This window comes from Pseudochaenichthys georgianus, chromosome 13, assembly GCF_902827115.2.
Source record: "Pseudochaenichthys georgianus chromosome 13, fPseGeo1.2, whole genome shotgun sequence".
Classification (NCBI taxonomy): domain Eukaryota; kingdom Metazoa; phylum Chordata; class Actinopteri; order Perciformes; family Channichthyidae; genus Pseudochaenichthys; species Pseudochaenichthys georgianus.
In genome coordinates, this window is record NC_047515.1 from 36,616,212 (window position 1) to 36,639,548 (window position 23,337).

The window sequence follows — 23,337 nt, forward strand, 5'->3', positions numbered from 1 at the left end:
CTGTACAAAGCTCAGCTAAACCAGTTGAGGTGCATTTACAAATGATGAAACGAAAATGTTACTTAGGTTTTTAATCTTCCTTTTATTTGTGAAGTGCGATAAAAGTCTCATTAAAACAGGTTCCAGTGTAAATAATGATTAGACACTTGATACAATACTTAACAGTTAATCACTTCATGAGTATCTGTTTATGATTCTTTATTAGTTTAAAAGTTTAGTCAAATCATAGAAGTTCCCTTATGAGTGGTTTTTTTTCAACAGTTATTTCCATTTTCACACAGGTTTTATTTTGATGTGGAGGCCATTAAGTGAACGAAGCACCAGTCGAGGAATTATCTGTGGTGTTTGCGTCGGGTCCTCGATCAGATGGTATCTCTGCAGTGTCAGCGCTGTGGACACTTTCAGCTCGTTCATGGCAAAGTTCTGACCAATGCAGTTTCTGAGTGAGGAAAACAGAACCAATGAGAGGAATATGGTGACAAATTAAGCTTTAAAGTAACATCATATAGGAAGACAGCACTTAAGGTTATGGAAATCAGATGAACAGTCAATACCAAATGATATATATATTTTTGATTGACATAATATTGGAATAGGTTCGACAAGAAGATATGGCAACAGCCTTTCAGTAAGCCTTTCGTGTTTGCCAAATATGTTTTTACTGCAGGGCTATTGTAATGTGTTGTAAACTTAGCTGTAGCCCTATTTTTAGTGAGCTAGTCACACGGTATCAGTGGCGGCGCTAGGGGGTGGCTACTTGGGCTCAAGCCCCGGATGTTTTCTGAAAAGCCCCGGATGTTTCACTTAAAAAAAAAAAATGTCTCGGGAGTAATGTGCAGTACCGGAGTCCACCAGAGAGGCAGCTGCTGCATGACATTAGCCTGCGTACTGCGTAGCCTTCCCTGCCCTGAAGAAGAAGAAGTGATCCTTCCTAGTGCCTGATGAGTTTTAAGCTAATAGCCTATACAGTTATGTATATTAGAAAGTTATTGTCATCGAAGCAGGCGCCACAAGCTGCAGCAGCAGCAGTATCAGCAGCTGACAACAATGTCATCACCAGCAGTGAAGAAATGGATGATGTTTCAGGTTTGTTAATCTAATGGTGATGATATCTGCACTCTGGCTGACTGAGTAAGAAGTGAAAAAGAGTGATGTAACGTTAATGTTATAGCTCGTAAACATGGAGTAACCACACTAAGTATACCCTTATATGTTAGTATGTATACAGAACATGACTAAATATTATCCTAAGATGTAACGTTAACCCTTCATACCTCAGTCTACTTTTAAGACACTAAAATAACGTATTCCAATTTTTATTTTGTTTTCGCTCGTGGAATTATACCGGCTCTCGTTTCAGTACACTTAACAACGGAACCATAGCAACGGAACTGACAGGTAACCCTCTGAATCAGACTCCGATTGGCTGTGACTGCATCCACTCAAGAGTGTCCGATTCAGAAACGTGACTCTTACACTCTTTACGTCACAAACAAAGATGGTGGATGAGAATAGATCTATAAAACGATAAGCAATGCACCAGAATCAAGGTGAGACTATCCGCATCCTTTAAAACTCTACGCACATTTGTTTCACCAAAATAAGTAAACAACTGTATTTGAGTGAGTTAAGGCATTAGTTTGCTTCATTAAAGGGTGTTAATGAGTGTTCTCCAGTGCCTTTCGTCCGCTTTAAGGTGTTATTAAGGTAGGGTTAATGTTGCTCTCAAAGTGCACAAGATTGATGCTTTTAACTTCAATATTTAAAAAAAATAATCTTCCTGGGGGAGCATGCCCCCGGACCCCCCTTGGAGGAGGCAACAACCCCCCTAAAGGATGTTCGGTCCACCCCTCACTTGTAAAAAAATAGCACTTTACCCCCCCCCCCCCCCCAACAATTCCGGATCTCCTACAATCCTAAATCTGCCACTGCACGGTATCATATGAGGACAAACCTTGGCCCAGCAGAGAAGGGCATGAATGCGTGAGGAGGCCTCTTGGAAACATTCTCCGGGAGAAAACGCAGTGGGTCAAAGACCTGGGTTGACACAAGATGGAAAAACAAACACCAGTGTGGCATTAATCACACTTTTTCTTAATTTCATGCTCACGCCCACCCCTAATACAGTGAGTGAATAAACCATGCTAGCTCCTAGGAGTCACCCTGTGATATGCATCTTGGACCAGTGGGGGCACGATAGGGTTTGCACTAATTTAATGACTTTGTCACTTGTGTGGTGGCCCTGAAGTTGGTCTATTCTCAAAAGAAGAAGTATTTAAGATTGTCGCAGACTGACAGACAAAGAATCATCGTCCAACGTCATGTTTTCTGAAATGCTCTGTTTACAAATGTCATGATCTTATATGAAGATATGCGAGGGACTACGGATGGAAATGAGCTCAAAGCTAAAATCCGGCATATTTACACTTGAGCATTATTTGTCTAAAGTGTTCATTAATGTGGATTGTCCCTATTCAAATAAACGATCAAATGAAAATGAAAAAAATTATTTAAAAACATTTTATGAAGAAGTATCATAGGTTTACCTTTATGGGCACATGTGAGCTCACACATTTAAAAATACTTCCACAGAATGAATTTCTTTACTTACTTCAGGGTTTTCCCAGACAGTTGCATTCCTGTGAAGCGAATACACACTTGTTCCAATACGACTCCCTACAAATAAGAGCACAACAAAACTGTATTTGTAATAAGATTGTGCAGGGGAAACAATTCATATATTATGTTTGAGACAATTTTGCAAACCTGCTGCTATAATTCAAACAGTGAAGGTTAACAGCTTCATTTGTGTAAGCTTGACTCAATAAAAAAAACTGTTTTCAAAGTTAATCTTTATCTTTTACCGCAGGGTATAAACGTTTGATGCATGCAACTATATGGTGCTTTATTCACATTCATCTGCAAATAACTATTAAAGACAAACCTGCAGGCAAAGTCCTTCCATCAAAAAAGGTAATGGTCTTGGTGGTGATTCTGGACATTCTTGGTACCGGAGGGTAAAGGCGGAGGGACTCTTTTATGGACATTGTAGTGTATGGAATTTTACTGAGATCCTCCCTAAAAAGTAAACAGACAAGTGTTAGTTCAACAATTGGCAGCACTGACATACATTGCATTGTTTCCAAATGTAAGCCTACCACTCCATGGTGTGCTTGCCATCCAGGGCTTGAAGGACCTCATCCCGGCACATCTTCTGGTACTCTGGGTGGCAGGCCAGAGAGTAGAGGATGAAGGACATGGCACTGGCTGTAGTGTCATGGCCTTCAAACATGAAGGTGTCCACCTCTGCTTGTATATCTTCATCTGACAGACCCTGTTTGTTCTCATCCTTGAATAAAAGGCACACTTAAAACATTAGTAATCAACATATTATGTCTTAATGTGACACTACTAATCCAAAAATCTATGATTAAAAACCATACAAATTGCAGGCCTATTGGAATTGGCACAGAAACAGCTAATGTCAGCTAGGTGTAGGTATTGATTAGCTTATTGTGTCATATTGATTATATGTGCACAACAGAAATGTATAACTTTAAAGTTGCTGCTCAAGAGTCCTCATAAGAGTAAAATAACCAGACTGTTGCCTTTGTACCAGTGGCCTCATGCTCAGCATATCAATGCTCATTCATTGAAATTCAGAAAGCTTCTACGTTTCTTTTGCCCTAGTGTTTTGCCCCTTGCAGGTTAAAGGTGGGGTAGGTAAGTTTGAGAAACCGGCTCGAGATCGCTAGAATTTGAAAATACACAACCGGAGAAAATCTGCCACTTCCTTATAGAGCCCCTCCTCCAACACACACGAACGTGCACATGACCAATGAGGGCACGAGATAAGTTTGTGCCCCGATGGAAGGCTGACAGGCAGGTAGGCCATCCAATCCGTTTAGCCGGCCCGGCTAAATGGACTTAAGATATTCATTGCTATCGGGATGTTAAGAGCATTCCATGGAATATAACAAGTGTATCTCGAGTCGGTTTCTGAAACTTACCTACCCCACCTTTAAGCACATACAGTATAATATTTGCGTCCGATCATCTCAGGTCATAAACATGACACAACTACGCTTTTGTGCGGCAACTTTAAGACTGTTCATGCTTTAAATATCTCATTACTAAACTTCTCACGATTATTCATTCATCATCTCTATAGAAAGCTTACTGCTTTGACAATTGCAGTTTTTACGTATGTTGGTTTTTTTCATTGATCAGAAGTGTCTCGTTTTGTGAATTCAATACATGGCACATAACATACTCTCGCTAAGAGAAGGATGTCCAGAAAGTCCACGTTTCTCTTTCCCTGTACGCGATCCAGCTCGTTCTCGTCCTTGAGTGCTTCTTTCCTCTTTCGTATGACTTCTCCTTCAAAATAAGAGAATAATGAATGAGCATATCCCCAGTAACTCTTAAAAATGCAGTAACCATAAACCTACAGTTTAGAGCCTTTACAATTTTGATTTATGGGCAAGTTACATTCAGTTTTAGATTGTCATGATGGTAATATCTGTGAACATCTTACCTGTGTGACTGTGAGCCACCTTGCATGCTTTTCTTTGTCTGAAGCCATGTGGGCTGAGGTAGAAAATGAGGTCATTGTGGTATGGAAACATACTGAGCCGCAGGTTAATCAAATTACTGAGCTCATAGACTGCCTTGATGTATTCATTTGTTCCGCTGAAATAAGAACCGAGACAAACAGTTCAGACAACTGAGAACATAAACCTGTAATTGTGAATGGCGGCGGGAAAACGTTTGTATGGACTCGCCTCTCGGTCTGACAGTTGCTGTTGTAGCTGAACGCACACTTCATGATGCTGTCCAGTGTCATAAGGCTCACGTGGTTAAACAATTCAAAGGACTCATTGGTTTTTGCATAACTCTCCCATTTGTCCTGACAACAGTGAAAGAACAGATGTGAGGTCTCTGCAGGACGTGGAAAAAATGTCAACACACTTAGCTGGAACAACTTTGACACAAAATAGCTGCAGCATCTGGAAAGCCTAAGCCTATATTTCCTCCACATCACTTCACCATTGACTACTTCTTATAGCACTTTACACAAAAGCATTTTCCTTGTACAATATGTGAAATGTAACTTGGCAAAAAAACAGACACTGATTTTATAAACAAAAAAACTGTCATTAACGTACCAGCATGGTTTTAACAGAGTCTGACATCAGATTTACGTAGGGTTTCAAAACTTGAAAATGGAAACCTGGGGTCAAGAGCCTTCTGTGGCGAAACCACTTCTGACCTTCAGACACCAATAAGCCATCACCTGAAGACAGACAGAGGCAGTATGTGTCAGCGAGGGAAGCAGCTTAAAGTGGACCTATCATGCTATATTTGAAACATATATTGTAGTGCCATACCTATATAAAACATATCTGTGAAGTTTTCTTTTCAAAATACCAAACAGATCATGCATTTTAGCCATGCCTCATTTCGCTCTATTTGCTGTATTCCAGCCCTGTTTTTGCAAGGGCTGATTCTGTGGCAAATGAGCTGCAGCCGACTACGCCCCCCTGCAAAGGAGGGGGGCGAGGCACGAGCGTCATGTTACCATGCTATTACCATGCTGTTACCATGCCACGGCAACCTCTCATTCCCCTGATAGGTGGAGAGTTGCCCATATAGGCGTAGCTCCTTGTTTCTGACGTCAGAGATATTTCAAATCTGTATCAGTCTGTATCAGATCCGTTGCAGCCCCGTTTTTAGAGATTTGGGTATGGAGGAAAAGAGAGAGGGTTGTGTTTTCTGACACTTGGTGAGTTTCCCGACACACCGGGGACACATATTCATGTATAAAAGACGTACAAAAGTGCAATTTGCATGATAGGTCCCCTTTAACAGGAAATACTGGGCAGTAAGCCAAAATATGCAATAGGAGAAAGTAAAAGCAATCTTACCAATCCAAGGCTTAGCAAAAGTATATACCATATCATCTTTTGGCTCTGTGACAAAACAAACAATTACACATTATGTTACATTGACCTTTGTTTATTGAAATGCAGATAATAAACCAATATGAGTCTATACGACGTAGTAAAAAGCATTGTCAAAAGATGAATTTCACTTCATTGTAAAGGTTTATGAAGATACTGTATAAAACAATGGCTTACACACCTGTAGATGTCAATATAGTTTTCACATAGTCTGGATGGTGAATGTTGAGGAAACAAACAAAGGGACCAAACCATATCGGGAAAGCATAAGGGTACTGCTGTCCCCATTTCAGAATCTTTTTCAAGTCCGACCCATCCTGCTTAAACTGAAAGTAAAAACATAAAAACATAAGTTAAGCTTAACCAATATGCTGGAGCCTGAAGAAGACAACGTTATCCCCTGAGTTGTGATGCTCTATATTACAGTGGTTCTCAATTGGGGGTACGCGGACCCCTATGGGTTCGTTGGAGTACTGCAGGGGGTACGTGAGATTTATTTTATGTTAATGGTAAAAAAAAACATAAGTAATGCATTTAAACAAACTACTAATAGTAGATTAACTACTTTATTCAAAGGTTTACAGAAACTCTGGATAATAAAATGGGAAAAACAAACGGGGTGCTCTCTTTTCCTCTCCCTCTCCTGACAGCCCCAGTCTCGTGCAGCTCGTTGAACCTGTAATAAGTGAACCGACAGTAAAGAATACATATATTTATAACTAGTTTAGCTAGTTCCAGAGTACATAAACTAGCTAAGTGTGTTAGGTCTAACTCTTAGTGTATTTTGCTCCACTCAACGGTCCGTCACAGCGGACGGAGCTGTGATCATGCAGAGCTGCGTGTTCTCCGTCAGCAGCAGCTAATCTGATCCCTCTCTCGTGTTTGTTTATACTTCACTCGCGTTTATGTCCAAATCTATCAGATCTAGCTAGTTCTAGTTAATTATATGACTGCCTGCTTATCAAAGGACACCTAAACAATAAGCGTTGCTTGGCAACGGCGTGTGGCCGCAAAGTAAAGCCCAGCATTATGCACATGTTTATATGAGGGGTCAAAATCCCATGCTCATAAAATGCTCATATATATTTTTCTCTTCATTCTCCACGCCCCAAAATAAATAAATATACCAATTTTAGGAAAAGTAAGGAAGTTTGAGCAGTGTGGGTTTTATATTAACAGAGTTACACATATTTCAAAACGCGAAGTGTAATAACTGCAGTTTGCCTTCCTGTCAGAATGACAAGATTCTCAGTGAAGCACAAGCCCATGTTTCACTACATTGTAAGTACAATTTATTAAAAAGATCAGTTCAATGCAACTAATGTCGCCTTAGTGTTATTGCATGATGTTAAAATTGGTTTTCCATGAGTTTAGTGATGGATTGTAAACATTTGAAATGTAGCATTTAAGTGTTTCTCAGTTACAATGTTGTTGTTTTAATCAGACACTGATGGTGCAGCGCTGTACTGTACCTCTTTATATAGGCATTTTTTCCTTAACAAATTGTTTTTGCGCTGATCAGGGGGTACTTGGCAGACATTTTTTTTCAAAGGGGGTACATGATTGAAAAAAGTTTGAGAACCACTCTATAAACTAATACTCAACTGCTAAGTTTAAGCCTTAATTGCATCCAAATTGTTCAAAACATTGTGAACTCCAATAAATCATTTAAACCAGCTATTGTTGCCAGACGTATTACTGAATATCATTCTTAATGTGATACCAAGTCCATCTGAGACCTGTGTACACCTTCAGACAGCCTCCAAGTGAAGCGTAGGTTGTTTACTCACAGTTTGAAAGCAGCGTGGAGAAGTCTTCAGCTGTGGTGTCACATTAGGAACGATATTCAGTGATAAGTTGGGCAACAATAGCTGGTTTTAATGATTTATTCGAGTGGATCACAGCTTACGACAGCAACCTGCACAAACTCCAGCTCACCATGATTACAAATGGTGAAATGCAATGTAAAATTACCGAAAAAATACCAGCTCACTAAATCACAACCGCTCAAACCAACTACAAACTACTACCGCGGATTGGGCAGAGAACGAGACCGAGAAAGTTGCTCCCCAATGTGACGTAATATGACGCGTTTGACGTATGACGTTAAAAAAAAGCAGTTTTTAGTAGCAGAGCTCAAAACGGCTCCTTTCCCTCTGAATTCCTGCCCTTATGTCTTGTAAAACATATCAAATCCTGCATTAACTTTTTTAATTGTAATTTTCAGGTAAGGTTAAGCATAAATCTATTGTAAAAAAACCTGCAAGTTGCTCTTTAACTATGGACTATCAAAATAAAGTGTTATCCAATTATGTTGGTGCATCATGCATGTGGCTCATTAAAAAAAAAGTACATCTATTATCTACCTCTTGTATAACTGGACGGCCCCACCTGCATTAGCAGGAAAACACAATGGATGAAATAAATACATTTAAGTAAAACCACTTTCCAGCAGTCAGCCGCACATTGTGAAAGCTGTTGATATAACTGTTCACATTCATAATTAAGTAAAGATAACACCCTTTTCACCCCGGTTACATTTTCCATTTGCCCTGAGAGACTCAGTGAGGTAAAGGACTGAATGTTTAGATAGTTCACTTTAGTCTAAGTTATCTCAGTGGGTCTCAAATGGTTTTATCACAATTTATGTAAACAAATATTTCCAAGGCACACCTTTAGAATTATTAGGATAAATAAAAACAGGTTTGAAATCATTCCAACATATACTATAGGACAGTAAACCAACAATATCCTTTAAAACTGGAGAGATAAAAAAATATGGATAAATAAATGTTAACTGGTAAAATAAGATATAAATGAACCAGCAAAAATCTTGCCTAGAGCAGCAAATTGGTCAGAACCGGCCCTGGTGTCATCCCCACAGCACCCCCCATTTGAAACATGTTCTAACCCTAACCCTACTTGACAATGAACCTGTTTCTGATTCTATTATTATTAATACATTATTATTATTACTTGCTTCTTGCACTTGCTTCTGCGTCACTGAGCAGTAGGGTTGGGTATCGTTTGAATTTCCACGATTCTGATTCCGATTTTGATTCTACTTTTCGATTACGGTTCTTAATGGTTCTCAATTCCGATTCTTTGAGGGGCAGGGTAAAAAAATGATACATGCTTCTTCCACCAAAATAATTACATTTATTCGAGAAACTTTTACACAGGTTAGTTTACAGTAATATTCACATTAACCAGTCTGTTTATATTCACTACTATGTAACTGTAACCTGAGAACCACTGAAGCTACAACAGTCCAACTTTTAAAGGAAACCCCCCCGCCATTTAAAAACAGTTCTTGTTGAGAAAAACAAGCATATCTGCCTTCTCAGGCATACCGGGAAGAAATGTTTGAACATTTTAAAGTAAAATGCTTCAATCTGGTGCACTTGAAGCAGAATTACTAGAGCCTAGATCTAGGGGGTACAACTCTAAACACCCATATGAAAAAGATCGGTTTACATTTTAATAAATGTATAAATATAAGTATGTGAACATAACCAATAACCTACAATAGCCAATAACAAATACATGTAACGTATTTTTTAGTGCTGTCAAAATTATCGCGTTAACGGCGGTAGTTAATTTTTTGAATTAATTGCGTTAAAATATTTAATGTGTACACTACAGTATTTAATGTGTACACTACAGTCATCATATAGACATGATAGACTAACAGTACTGTGAGTACAGCCTACACTTGACAGGCAGCCTGGCTAGCCTAGGATTAGGACCATACTACATCAAAAGACTGATTGGCTCTAGCTGTATATCATGCTAGTATACAATTCATTTAAATGTATTCATGTAATTAATGCCCATAAGGCTGTTACATATACAATAATAAATGTGACAAGATAATTTATGTGAACCTGACCCTGGTATGTTGGGAATGTACCCTACATGCAGTCATCCTCGGGCATAGCCATAGGCCTACAGTGCATGCATGCCAACTTTTGCAATATATAATATAGCGCCTAGCGTGAGCTATGCTTAGGGACCTACCAGTCAAGATTATTTGTGCGTAGGGGTGCATCATCTGGCGCCTGGTCCTGGTCATCCTCGCCATTGCCCATGCCGTGAACTAACTCCATCACCTCGGGCTCGAACAAATAAGGACGTAAGAGCCGCGTTCACACCGCAGGACTTTCCCTGGTACTTTAGTTCTTTAGTTCCGTTAGTACCAATAATGTCGCGTTCACACCGCCGGGACTACTCAGTGCCGGGAACTCTTTTGGAACTCTTTTGGTACTTTTTAGTCCCTGCTAGAGAGGTGGTACGAACCTGGTGACAAAAGAGTGCCAATTTCTATTCTATTTCTATTGGCTGGGCGAATTGCAAACCACGCCCCGTTAGACTCTGAATTTGTTTTGTTAGGCAGCCATTTTTTCACTCGCTACAAAACCACATCCACACCTGAGCGAGTAGATTGTTTGCAGTTATGACAACACGTACAGCACCGGAGCGGTGGAATGATGAGGAAGTGTCGGCGCTTCTGTCAATTTACTCAGATGCAGGGATGCAGCAGCTTCTACAAAAAGCAGTTCCCAACTCTAAATGTTTTGAGCGATGTTCGCAAAAGCTATTTGAAATGACCATCAACTCGGGCACGCTGCTGTGGGAGTTCGCTGAAACGGCGGATTCAGTCGGCTGTGAAGTGAGCAACGACGACAACGACGAAGGTAAAATAAACTACTTGTACTGAGGTTTTTAATATACACATTACTGGTCTCAGATGTACTTTTATTTGCTCAGTAGATCGAGGTAGCCATGAGCAGGCTGAACTGGCTAACACTGTTAGCCGGCCTTGAGCTGGCTAATAACATAACATCTAACTAGCTATTCTCGGCCGCCATGAAAACGTTTTGTCTTGTGAATAAGTGGGCAGTGTTTTCTGTAATGTGCTTCACTAACTCATGGCACTACATTTGTTTGTTTCAGGCGAGGCGGGACAACTCGCTGGATTGGAAACTGGGGTTACCTACTGTAACCCAGCTTCTATGAGTAATGGCGCAGCCCTCCAAGGCTATCGCTATTGGGTTATCCCTCTGCGCCCCCGCGCAGCACTGAAACACTTGTAGTCCACGCCCACCCGCTAGGTGGGCCCCACCCTCGGGCCTCCTTCCGGTATAAATAGGAAGGTGGCCCGGCAATCTGCTCCCATACAATATAACTTTTCTTCAGCTATTCGTAGAGCCAGTGGGGCCCAGCGCTTAGAGGGCTGCGCCATTACTCATATAAGCTGGGTTACAGTAGGTAACCCCAGTCCTTTTCGTATATGGCTTCGCCCTCTAAGGCTATCGCTATTGGGTTAAGGGCGAAGCATGATGTAGTCTGCGCCCCACTGGGTCCGTCCAGCACTAGAAGCACAGACACACCTGCTCAATAACACATCCCTGCCTGTTGTGCCATGCGTAATTGCGCATCACCGTCCCTGGAACATAGCAAACATACCTGTTTTCCTGACGGGGTGAAGGCTGGGACAATACATACCGACCGCTGTGAGAAGTAGAGACGAAGGTCCCACCTTATCCTGCGATCATAGAGGGGGAACAGCCGCTCTCTCCGCGCCAGCCAGGTAGGAGAGCGCTCAGCTGGATCCCTGACGTTACTCACTCTAATCAGACACTTCGTATGAAGTGTATTAGAGGAAGGGGAACAGGCAGGAGAGAGGCGCTCAGCTGGCTCCCTGACGTCACTCACTCTGACAGGACACCCAGTACGGGGTGCGTCCGAGGAAAGGGAAACATCCCTCAAATATAATTGAATAAATGAACAGGGGGAAGACCAAGATGCAGCCGTGCAAATATCTTCCACTGACATTCCTCCGTGCAAAGCCGCGGAGGAGGAATTCCTCTGGTGGAGTGCGCATGTTCTCCGGGGCTCTACCGAGACATACGCCTGCGACACCGCCTCACACTTTTAGGCAAAGGGCTGCGAGGGAGTTTCCACACGCTGCATTTCACTCCGTCTCTCATCATGCGCATCATGTACATGCCCAGAGGATGAGAGGTATGTGTATGCTGTCCACCCGAGGCGTTATAACGGCGTTCATGTGTTTATTAAGGCCGTGTGTACGAGGCGTATCTCGGACAGAGGAATGCTGCGAGCTCTGCAGTTTATTAACCGATAGGTTCAAACTAGCAGAATTCTGCAGCGAGCCCTGACGCCGTGGCGCTGCGGGCGCTGCCGCCGGTGTGTGTCCTGCCCTGTAGGCCGCCGCGGCTTTGTTGTCTGTGCGAATCAACACCTGCTGATTCCGCAGCAACGGGGCAAAGTGCTGAATTATTCTCCGTACGGAGATTAATTCCAGCACATTTATGTGGAAACATGTGACATGCACGTTCCTCCCCACCCTGAGAGAGATGCGTCTGTGAACACCGAGGTGTGTGACGTAACTCTGCCCAGGGGAACCCCCTCTGACAGGACGTGGGGACTTGTCCCGCGTCACCACGCTGCGTGGTATGACACGTTGAAGGAGAGCTGTCAGCGTTTCCACTCTCTGCCGTGAGAGTCGTGCTCTCATGCGGCTGAGTTCAATTCCACCCCCAGGTAAACAATACTCTGGGCTGGAACAGGACAGCTCTTTTCCCAGTTGATCATGAAACCCCGCTTTGACAGATGCGATATGAGTATACAGTCTGTAAAGCCGCTTCCTCCCTGGAGCGAGCCAGCAGCAGCAGGTCGTCCAGGTAAAAAGTACTCTCATTCCTCCTCTGTGTAGCGGCTGCAGCGCCGTCTCTACACACTTTGAAAAAGTACGAGGAGCCAGGGAATAGCCGAACGTCAGACGGCCTATTCCCTGGAATGAAAACCTCAGGAATTTCCTGTGTTTCGGAATGATGGCACATGGAAGTAAGTGGGTCTCATTCCCCCTGTCTTTTTCGGGATAAGAAATAGCGGGAGTAATACCCCTGATTTTCTTCCTCCTGGGGAACCCTAGAAATAGCCTCTTTCAACAGGAGTTCCCGTAGCTCTGCTTGGAGCGCAAGACACTGTTCTCGGGATGTTAGGCATGTCACCTGTATCCCTTTGAACTGTGGGGGGGTGGAGGCGAACTGCAGGGTGTACCCTCTGCTGATCAGCCTGTGCATCCATCCGTCCATCAAACACAGGCGCTGCCACGCCGAGAAACACTCTGACAGCGGGCGCGCCTGTTCGAGATGTGTTGTGGTTGTCATGACGACGAGCCACTCCAAAGCCCTCGAGACAACCCAAGGGCTGTGCGGAGGCCTCCACACGCTGCGTATCACTCCGCCTCGCATCATGAGACGTGTACACGCTCAGAGGATGAATGGAGGTGTGTGCAGTAATATCCACATGGGGCGTTACCACTGCTCTCATGGGCTTATTATGACCGTGTATAGGTGGCGTATCTCGGACAGAAGAATGCCGCGAGGTCTGTGGTTTAATAATCGAAGAGTCATAACCATCAGAAATCTGTCGCGAACCATGCCGCCTACTAATCATCAGATTGGAGGCAGTTGGTGTAATTATTGTGCTCCGCCCAGGCCCGGTTCCAGAACAAAATGACTAAGGGTGCATCTGAGATTAGAGAGGGTGCAGTGGTAAAGTGCTATTTTTATAAGTGGGGAGTGTACCTAACACCCTCTATGGGGGTCCTCACCTCCTCCTGGGGGGGTCCGGGGGCATGCCCCCCCCGGGAAGATTTTTTTTTTTTAAATATTGAAGTTAAAAGCATCAATCTGGTGCACTTTGAGAGCAACATTAAGAGACCTATGGATCTATGTGCTCTTTGCTTGATTATGCCTTCCCAGTCCCTTATCACATAGCCTATAAGAGCATGGCGCCAGTTGTTGTAGCCAGTTGTGGTGAAGGCATCTGACTTACTTGAACTGAAATGTCTACATGCATAGCAGAAGATGGCATCTTTTTTACATGAATATTCCAGCCAATCTCTGTTTTGAAACCATGAGCTGCAAAATGAGCGCCTTACCCCACTGTACAGGCGAGTTGGGTACTTTTTTAAATATACCTGGGCAGGCTCTGTTTTGCAGAGGTCCTCTGGCACTTGCGGGCCGCTGAGGGGTGGCGGTGTTTGGGGTAACGAAGACGGCTGTGGCTGCTCCGCCTTTGTGGGCGAGGCGGGCAAAGCCGAACTGTTATTACCTGCAGTAGATGCAGTGTATGCTGGCGATAAGGGCTGGTTGTTTTAACCATTTTCTGATGTCCATCACTGACTGCTGTGTCAGCACCTTGCAGATGATGAATGTGCAGCGGCACAGGTCACGCGCACCTGACATAATAACGTTACTTACCGTTTAAATTGATCAAATAAATGCGCAGACAATGCTATTGAACCACAATTACAATTTATTTTATTTCAACTATATTCTTCTTCTTCTTCTTCTTCTTCTTCTTCTTCTTCTTCTTCTTATTATTATTATTACTACTATTGTTAGTAATAGTAGGCAAAATGTAATATTTTTCACTTTTCATTTTTTTCACTTTTCATTTTTTTTTTTTTTACTTTTCATTTTTCAAATGAGGGTGCATAACGACTCAACTGAGGGTGCAATGCACCCTTATGCACCCCCGTAGAACCGGGCCTGGCTCCGCCGCTTATTAATCGATAGATTAGATAGCGCAGGCTTTTGTACCGAACCCGGCTGGCTATTAACCGACAGGTCATAGGCAGCCTTCGTCGGTGCGGGACGGTGCCCTCCTTTTTTGAGCGCCGTGCTGGCCGCTTTAGCGATCTCCTCCGACTCCTCTGGAGCCACGGTGGTGGATCGCTCGACCAACGTCCCCACCGAGTTGGTCAGCAAAGCGATGTTGTTTGCCGCTGCTGACGCCTGGAACGCACATTGGTGCGCCCGGTCAGCCTGCTCATCCATCTGTCCATCAGAAACACGCGCTGCCACTCCGAGAAACACTCTGAGAGCGGGCGCACATGCTCGAGATGTGTTGTGGTTGTCATGACGACGAGCCACGCCAAAGGCCTCGCCGCCGCTGCCTGTGAGGTAACCCAAGGTGGGCCTAGAGCGAAAGGGCTATGAGAAAACCTCCACACGCTGCATTTCACTCCGCTTCTCATCATGACGCGCGTCCACGCTCAGAGGATGGATGGGTGTGTGTGCAGTGATATCCACATGAGGCGTTACCACGGCGCTCATGGGCTTATTGTGACCGTGTGTAGGTGGCATATCTCGGACAGAGGAATGCCGCGAGGTCTGTGGTTTAATAACCGAAAAAGTCATAACCATCAGGCCTCTGCAGCGACTCCTGCTGCCTACTAATCAACAGATTGGAGGCAGCTGGTGTAGTTACGCTCTGTCGCTTATTAATCGATAGATTAAATAGTGCAGGCTTTTGTAACGAACTCTGCTGGCTATTAACCAATAGGTCATAGGCAGCTGGTTCACCCAGGGTGGAGGATATGTGAAATACATTTGTAACTGATGACTCAGACAACATGTTGGGAAATAATCGTTTTTTTATTTCCTTCACACACCCCCCCAAACCGTCAAGGCCGGCTTTGCTTCTTCGGCGGCTCTCGTGGAGCAGACGCCGAACGGGAGTATCTCACTCCCTTCTTGCCCCCCCTCTCTGGTGGGGGGCCGGAGGCGCAGGACGGTGCCCCCGCCGCTGACGGACGACTCTGGCGCCTCGGCTGTTGCGCGTGTCTGTCCGTCTGCCGCTGTGGCTGGGTTGGCTGCTGCTGCTGCCGCTGGCGCCGTTGCGGCTTCCCTGCTGGCTGGAGCCAGCTGACGTGCTGGCGGATGTCCTCCGCTTGCTCCGATGCCGCCTTCATGGACTCGACCATGGCCAGGAACTGGGGTCCGAACAGCCCGTCCGAGCTGATCGGAGCTTCCAGCAGCACCTTCCTGGCTGGCTCTGTCACCGCTGCCTGCTGCAACCAAAGGTGGCGCTGGATCTGAGTCATCCAGGCCGTGATTCTGGCCTGGGAGACTGCCACGGCTGCGCACAGCGTGAGTGCCGTGCTGGCCGCCTTAGCGATCTCCTCTGCCTCCTCTGGAGCTACGGTGGTGGACCGTTCGACCAACGTCACCACCGAGTTGGTCAGCAACGCGATGTTGTTCGCTGCTGCCGACGCCTGGAACGCACACGGGTGCGCCCGGTCAGCCTGGCGGGCGACATACTGGTCTTTGGGGGTGGTCAACATAGGGCGCCGTCCGGCGACCAAGTTGGCCTGTCTAACCCCGAAAAACGCCGTTAAGCTCGGTTCCAGAGCGGGTGTGGTTGGAAAAACCTCGTCCGTGAACCCCTCCACCTTAGTGAAGGGAACAAAGGTTGCCACCGGAGCCCTTAAGGTCCTCGGGTTCGCTGCTGCCCCTTCCTGGTAACGCCTAATGGCGGGGAAGCGCGGCCAGATCGGGTCACTCCTGCCCGTCTGAACCCGGGAAAATACTCCGGCCATGTCATCCAGAGCCACCCTCTCCCGTACTCGTGGAACGGGGAGGCCTCTGCATGCTGCTGCTTTGCCGATTATCTCCGGCAGCTCCAGCATGATGCCACCCAACGCCGGTAGCGCCGTGGCCACGGAGAAGGGGACCACGTGCTCGACCGCCACCTCTGACTCTCGCTCCGACCCCATCTCCCCCGTCCGGGGAAGAGGGGGAAGGGGAGAGCCGCATGGCGAGCCCTGGATGGAGGCGGGGGAGGAGTCGTCCGACTCCTGCCCCCCACTCGCCTCCAGGAACAGGTTGTCGTCCCTGTTCTGGATGGGCCAGTCGTCCTCCTCACCCGCAGCAGCTAGAGCGTCCGCCCTTTGCCTCCTGTCGGATGATGGGAGACGCACACAGTGAGGACATGCGATCTGCTGGCTGAGAGCCGCGTCCGCGTGCTCTGGCCCCAGGCAGGTTGCGCATATCGGGTGTAAATCATAGCTCATGATATATCCTGTATTGCACGAAGGACACATGCGGATATGATCATTGCTGCTCATGATTTTTCTCGTGCTTCAGTAAACTGCTGGTTGCTGAAGAAAAGAGGGAGCAGATTGCCAGGCCACCTTCCTCTTTATACCGGAAGGAGGCCCGAGGGTGGGGCCCACCTAGCGGGTGGGCGTGGACTACAAGTGTTTCAGTGCTGCGCGGGGGCGCAGAGGGATAACCCAATAGCGATAGCCTTAGAGGGCGAAGCCATATACGAAATAGAACGAGTGGACTTTCCTTTCCCGATCGCAACAGCAGCCGTTGCTCGTCTCCCTTTCCATCAACCAAACGCAAAAGTACGTTCACACACACACTGTAGCTTCACAATCACGTTTACTTCCTTCATGGTACAATTATGAATTATGAAACACCGTGGAAAACGTGTTTGCCTAGGCAGGCGTTTACACTTTTCGCGCCCATTTTACGCTCACAAAATTGTAAACATCCGGGCTAGGTCACATGACTTCCGGTAAGAAAACGTAACGTGTGTCTCTCTCTTGTGTGTGTGTGTGTGTGTGTGTGTGTGTGTGTGTGTGTGTGTGTGTGTGTGTGTGTGTGTGTGTGTGTGTGTGTGTGTGTGTGTGTGTGTGTGTGTGTGTGTGTGTGTGTGTGTGTGTGTGTGTGTGTGTGTGTGTGTGTGTGTGTGTGTGTGTGTGTGTGTGTGTGTGTGTGTTTGTCTTTGTGTGTGTCTGTGAGTGTGTGTCTGTGCCTAACCCTATCAGTCGGAATAGCCCTAACAGCCTGACCGTGTCCCTTCTGCCTGTAAAACTACATGGTGATTAAATAATGTTTCCTCTTAGGAAAGCGCGCACAGGACACACATGATGAGAACTTCTTTGCCACCATCAAGACTATGGAGGACAGGCGTGCCATGGCCAGCAAGGCGATGCACGAGGACCAGATGATGCTTTTACACAAGGCCCAGGAAACAGAGGACAGGGTGATTGCGATGATGGAGCGCCAGGATGAACGGGACGCAGTCTTGGCACAGCAAATGGAGCAACAAAAGGCTTTTCAGCAGGGGTTTCTGGGAGTGCTTTCAGAGCTAGTGAAGTCAAACAGGCCTTCCTCCCTGTAGTATTGTTTTAAATATTGACACACAGCGGTGTTTCCTGGACATGGAAACATTCAGGGCTTAGCCCACAGTTAAACTCTTATGGTGCTATTTTTATATATTTGTTATAAGTGTATTTTTTTTGGGTACATTTTATTTAAGTTGATTTTCTATTGTTATTATATATATATTGCCACTGTTTTTTAATACTGACACCTAACTTGCACTAAGGTGTGCATTGTTTTGAACTTCATCTTGGTGAAGTTGATGCTGAATTCACTATTTAGTAGATAATCATGTGACACTTTAACTTTGCACTACGGTCTGTCTGCTGAGCCTACCTATTGTATTTGCCAGTGTTATGTTTTGATACTGACACTTATTGATCTGCTGCTGATAAATAAAAGATAACCTCCATGGCGATTTAACAGATAATGTATCTTGCTTATTTCTCCTCTGACACTATATTTACAGTGACCTGTGTTGTAGCATCCTATAAATCACATTTAAGTGATTATTCTGATACCATCATGTTTCATCGGTTATAAACTGGCGAAGCTTTAGTTGTGTCCCACCCACAATGTGGCTTTGAAATAGATAATTTCATTGTATTTCAAAACGGCGTCCATCAACACAAGCACTATTTATTTATTGAAAGAGAAATGGTTAAGTTTGTAATTACCAGTGTTGTGAGTTCAATATTTTAATTAATTATAGTAAGGGAACATCTTAGGAGTTAGTGTACCGAGTTCCTCTCAGGAGGATTTATAATAAAGGTGTGTTTACTGCTGAGCCTATTTAATGTGCATACGACACCTGGCAGTTTGTTATTATATTGCCACACTGTTTTGATACTGACATATTTTCTTTGCACAAAGGTGTGTCTGCACTATTGTAATTGTGCCTGTCTTGAATGTGGTAAATAAAAGAGAGAACCAAATGTATTGTACAAAGCCTTCCATTGTCCTGGAAAGGTTTCATCAGCCATCTTTGCAGGGGGTAGGCTGAGTCACCAAGAATATAGTAACCCACATCATGTCCCCCAATATTCCTTGTTACATGAGGAAGTAGACCACCCCTATTCACAAAACTAACCAGTGAGGACATGCTGAACACTCTGCTATCATGCATGCTACCTGGTAAGCCAACAAAAACACTCCAAAAGAGGCCCCTAGCATCCACAACACCCTGCAGGACGAGCGAGTGCCAGCCTTTGCGGTTGTAATACTCGTTATGGTACGCCTTCGATTCCGAACCAGCATTGCACTTACAGCATCCGACGCGTGGGTCAAATCCCTAGTTGGCTGCAATAACCCAGTTACAAAGCTGTATAACATGAGCACAAAGACAACAAGCTCATTGAACTCCATCATGTCTGAAAGTAAACAAACGCCTCATACAGCGGGTGGGCTTTATACCCCCTCCCCCGTGTAGTTCTTCTTCTCTCGTTTTTTTGTTGTACTCGCCGTGAAGTGATTTTGCGGCCTGCCAGTAAACCCAGAGAAGAAGAAGACGAAGTGACGTCAGCGTAATCGTGCCTCAGGGAAAGTACTGCGGTGTGAATGCGATTGGCACTAGCCCCCTGGCGGATTTAGTGCCGTGGTACTTTAGTGGTACTTTAGTGCCGGCACTAAAGTACCGCAAGTCCTGCGGTGTGAAAGCGGCTAAGGGTCCATCGTCTGGCTCAATATTCTCACCATCGTCGCTTACTGAACCGGATTCAGATTCAGTTCCTAAAACTACATTTTCGCAGGAAAGCCGAGAGGATGTTTCTGACTCGCTATCATCACTGGATACCTCGTACAATCCTTCTTCTTTGTCTGGTATATTTGCCCTTCCACGTTCATTCTGCATAGACGCCGTGGTTTGTTATCGTTTCGTCTTCCTGAGTTTTCCTCACTTCCGGTTTGGCTGAATCGATCATTTCGTTTCTAAAAAAGTTCGGGGAAGCTGCAATAAAGTGCTTCTAACATGCGTAAGGCAATTATTATATTTTTTTAATCAGGTGTGATTGTTTTGGTATGTAATTATGCTTGTATATAAGTTAAAACGAAACTATTTGGGGTTCAATTTCCACTATCCCTTTAAATTAAAATAAAGTGAACATTAACACCAATATTATCATTTATAAAATGCTATAACAAAAAAAAAAACATAAGCAGCAGTTTTTTAGTAACGTTTAAGTTGACATTAAGTTCTTTCTTTTCGGGTGTAAAACCTTTGTCCCGAAAGAAGGAACTTAATGTCAACTTAAACTTTACTAAAAAACTGGTGATTTGACACAGGACTCAAAGCAGACAGAAATTGTCTTTGAAGCTGGTTTCCCATTTGTAGACGTTATTGATCTCACCCCCCCCCACCCCCCCCCCCCCTATCCATATTGTGCCTTGTGCTAATTAACATCAAAGGAGCGTTGTTGCGTACTGCTGTAACTTAATGTACTCACACAGATGTGCTGGCTGTGAAAGTATAGGGAGAAAAATGTATGAGAGCTGATATGATTTTGTTCCCCACCATTAATGTTATGGTTATTAGCGTCAAGAAACATTTCCTCAGGCATCGAAAAGCGGAACCGAAATTCACATGTCTAAATGATGCCGTTGGAATCGAAATGTTGGAACCGGTCCGAATCGGTTCTCGGTACCCAACCCTACTGAGCAGTCATTATACACATTACCTCCTTCAGATGTCCAAAGAGCCAGTGCGACGGTGGTCCTGGAAACAATTCCATACTTTGCATCGCAGCTCTTCTTTGGGCGAGCAACATTGTCAACTTATAAACAACGGCAACAACACAGAGCACCGCGATCAAGTGGTCGATGTGGGGTAAGCCCAGCTGATACTTCACGTAACCCTCAGTTGACTCCATGCTTGCGACTTCCTTGATGATGAACAGTGATTCACACAACACCGTTTTGTGTGTGTGAGTGTGTGTGATGTAACCACCTTTCAAAATATATCACGTTGGGCCATGCCCAGGCCACGCCAACCAAGCACAATGCTGCAAGCACACCTCCACAAGAAAAATGTATGAGAGCTGATATGATTTTGTTCCCCACCATTAATGTTATGACCTGCATCATTTTAGAACAAGTTTTCCCAGCTAGGAATGGACAGAAATTCTAATTAGCTTGTTTAAAATAATTCTCATAAAGTTAGCCTTGATTTGCTGCCAGATCCTTACTACAACTTTTAATGCAGACTTTTAAACGATAATCAAAAACAAAAATCAAAGCCTGAGGTTGTGTTGGAAATCAAAAGCAGTGTTCAAGCTCCTCCGAATTAGCCCTGCCCTTACCTTGAAATCCAACGGCGCCATGGACAGGACATTTGACAGAAAAAGCTGTTAATCCATTTTAAGCAGAGATTGAAATGTCTCCAAGTGCTTACATTGGAATAACCCGAGCAGGGACGCAGCGATGAGATCATCACGTTTATAGTCAGCACAAATCAGGCAACTCTGAATAACTTCTACATTTACTTAATTTGCAAAGAAAGCTTTTTGTTCTGAACAACGCTTTGTGGTTAATCGAGAGGCTTGAATATCCCGAACATGTCTATAGCTTTGTCATTTGGGAGTGTGTGGGAGAGAAACTCCCTTTGGAGGGATTTTAGCCTTTGCAAGATTCAAGGCTTTTATTGTCATTCGTACATAGCTACAGTGTAGTTATTGTGGGGGAAACTTCTGTTGCAATGGAGAGTCAGGACTCAAAGAGACATGAGGAGAGCTGGAGCTTTGATGGCAAACACTGATGGTTTATTTGGAGTTATGGCCGGAGAATTGACAAGACAGGTGGTGTGTCACGAGTTGACACAGCGGTTGCCGAACCAATTCTGAAGAACTCTTCTGCAGCTCGAGGTTTTAACTAGTTCGGAGTGTAATAATCAACATTCTTTATCAGTGAGACTAAACAATTATGGACCCTGAATCTAACCAGAGCTGTCGTCCATAGGAAAGAATGTGAGCCAGGGAACCTACGTCCCTGAACAGTAAACTACCTCATGGCGGCTTGTGCTCTGTCATAGACTGGCAACAACAATGTGCCCAAGCGGCCCCTCCTTAAGAGAGATAACAGCAATACCCAAGGCCGTAGACCTATGCCGTGGGAAAGGAGACAGTGAGAGGAGAACATTATGAACTGTGTCACAGGTTGAATACCTAAGCAAATTATTCCCTAACAGTTATGTGTATGAAAATCTTAGGTCCCAGGCTCCTCCAACAGTGCAACACAATAAAACAGATAAAATAGTGCAAGTAAATACAATCAAATAGAATAGAAGTAGTGCCATAAGAGTCTATATACAAGTGATACATAATTTGTGAGACCATTAACATGCACACAAACCTATAGAACAATTGAAAACCCCAAATAGCTGAATTGGGCCCCTTTTTAAGAAGATGCAATTTGAGCAGGAACGTTCAAAAGTGTTGATGAAATGTGCAACGGTTACAAAGGTTTTACACAGTATCAAAAAGAGTATTCGATGTTAAGGGATACACTGTATTCCCAAAGATAATGTAGCACATATAGACCGTTGGGAGGATGTGGGAAGGGATGTCAGCGAGAATCAACTTGAGAGACTTTTCTTCCACTCTATTTTTGGTACTCTCAACACTTTTCATATCAGAGTTCAAGCATTTATTCTCTATCCTGTTTAAAAAACTGACATCAGCAGGTTTCACCGCGAGCAACACGAGGTACTCAATGCTTCAAATTCACGCTGCGTCTGCTCGGTTCAAATATTAAGCAGCTTTGGAGCATGTTCGGCTGGATTAGGGGACTTGTGTGGATTGTGTAAATCTGCTGTGTCACAGCCCCGAATGTTGTCGGCCAGATTCTTGTTAGCCGTCCAACAGGCAGATGGACCTCACTTGGAGAGATTGTTTTTCATGCTAATGCTCGCAGGGTTAAATGGCCTGGCTTTGTAAATGGACTTGCAGGAATAAATACTAAACCCTGGTGTTATTCTTTTTTTTGTCAGTGTGTCACAGTTGTTGTGCTGGAGTGAAAGCAGAGATTAAAGCAATTTGTGGCCAACAGGTTCAAATGTGCTACAACGGCACAGAACATTTCTATTAGAAGAGACATGCTGCAGCTTCAGCAATGATGCAAATATACAAACACAAATGTACCAAAACACATGCAAATGAGGAAACATCTTCACCAACTTGACAACACATGCAGCATTTAGAAAACATTCACCAACTTGATGACACATGCACATCGCTTTTCTGAAAGTGCTGCATGAACGAAACGCTGCAAATACTAAATGCTGCAAGAAGCTCAAAACATAACAGACACCAGACACTAAAAAGTGACGCACACAGCTGGGACCGAAGCACTTGTTGACGTTCAGGGATTATAAAGTTGGCCAACTGTCACTG

The 23,337-nt window shown here is 44.4% G+C and overlaps 2 protein-coding genes across 4 annotated transcripts in view; one reads left to right on the forward strand and one right to left on the reverse strand.

The window, feature by feature from the left end:
- The window catches only part of pcp4b (Purkinje cell protein 4b), a 74,484-nt gene that overhangs the window by 5,187 nt on the left and 45,960 nt on the right, over window positions 1–23,337 (forward strand). The window lies entirely within an intron of this gene.
- On the reverse strand, window positions 63–21,503 carry LOC117456838 (cytochrome P450 4B1-like). Of its 3 annotated transcripts, none has more exons than XM_034096665.1 (12): window positions 21,342–21,503; window positions 6,145–6,289; window positions 5,928–5,972; window positions 5,169–5,296; window positions 4,785–4,909; window positions 4,538–4,692; window positions 4,274–4,380; window positions 3,159–3,349; window positions 2,945–3,078; window positions 2,612–2,676; window positions 1,955–2,037; window positions 63–439 (listed from the first exon to the last, which is right to left on the reverse strand). In XM_034096665.1, the coding sequence occupies exons 1-12, from the start codon at window positions 21,378–21,380 to the stop codon at window positions 274–276; spliced, it is 1,383 nt and encodes a 460-aa protein (XP_033952556.1). In that variant the 5' UTR covers window positions 21,381–21,503; the 3' UTR covers window positions 63–273. The 3 variants fall into 3 exon arrangements, with proteins under 3 accessions (XP_033952556.1, XP_033952557.1, XP_033952555.1); XM_034096666.1 differs by lacking the exon at window positions 21,342–21,503 and adding an exon at window positions 21,250–21,337; XM_034096664.1 differs by lacking the exon at window positions 21,342–21,503 and adding an exon at window positions 20,629–20,842.

Excerpts from the sequence above, each read along its gene's own strand:
- LOC117456838 (XM_034096664.1), bottom strand. The coding sequence starts at position 20,820 with ATGGAGTCAACTGAGGGTTACGTGAAGTATCAGCTGGGCTTACCCCAC. Across the intron at positions 5,973-6,144 it reads AACTATATTGACATCTACAG|AGCCAAAAGATGATATGGTA; the intron begins GTGTGTAAGCCA and ends GTTTTGTCACAG. Across the intron at positions 2,038-2,611 it reads CTGTCTGGGAAAACCCTGAA|GTCTTTGACCCACTGCGTTT; the intron begins GTAAGTAAAGAA and ends GTGTCAACCCAG.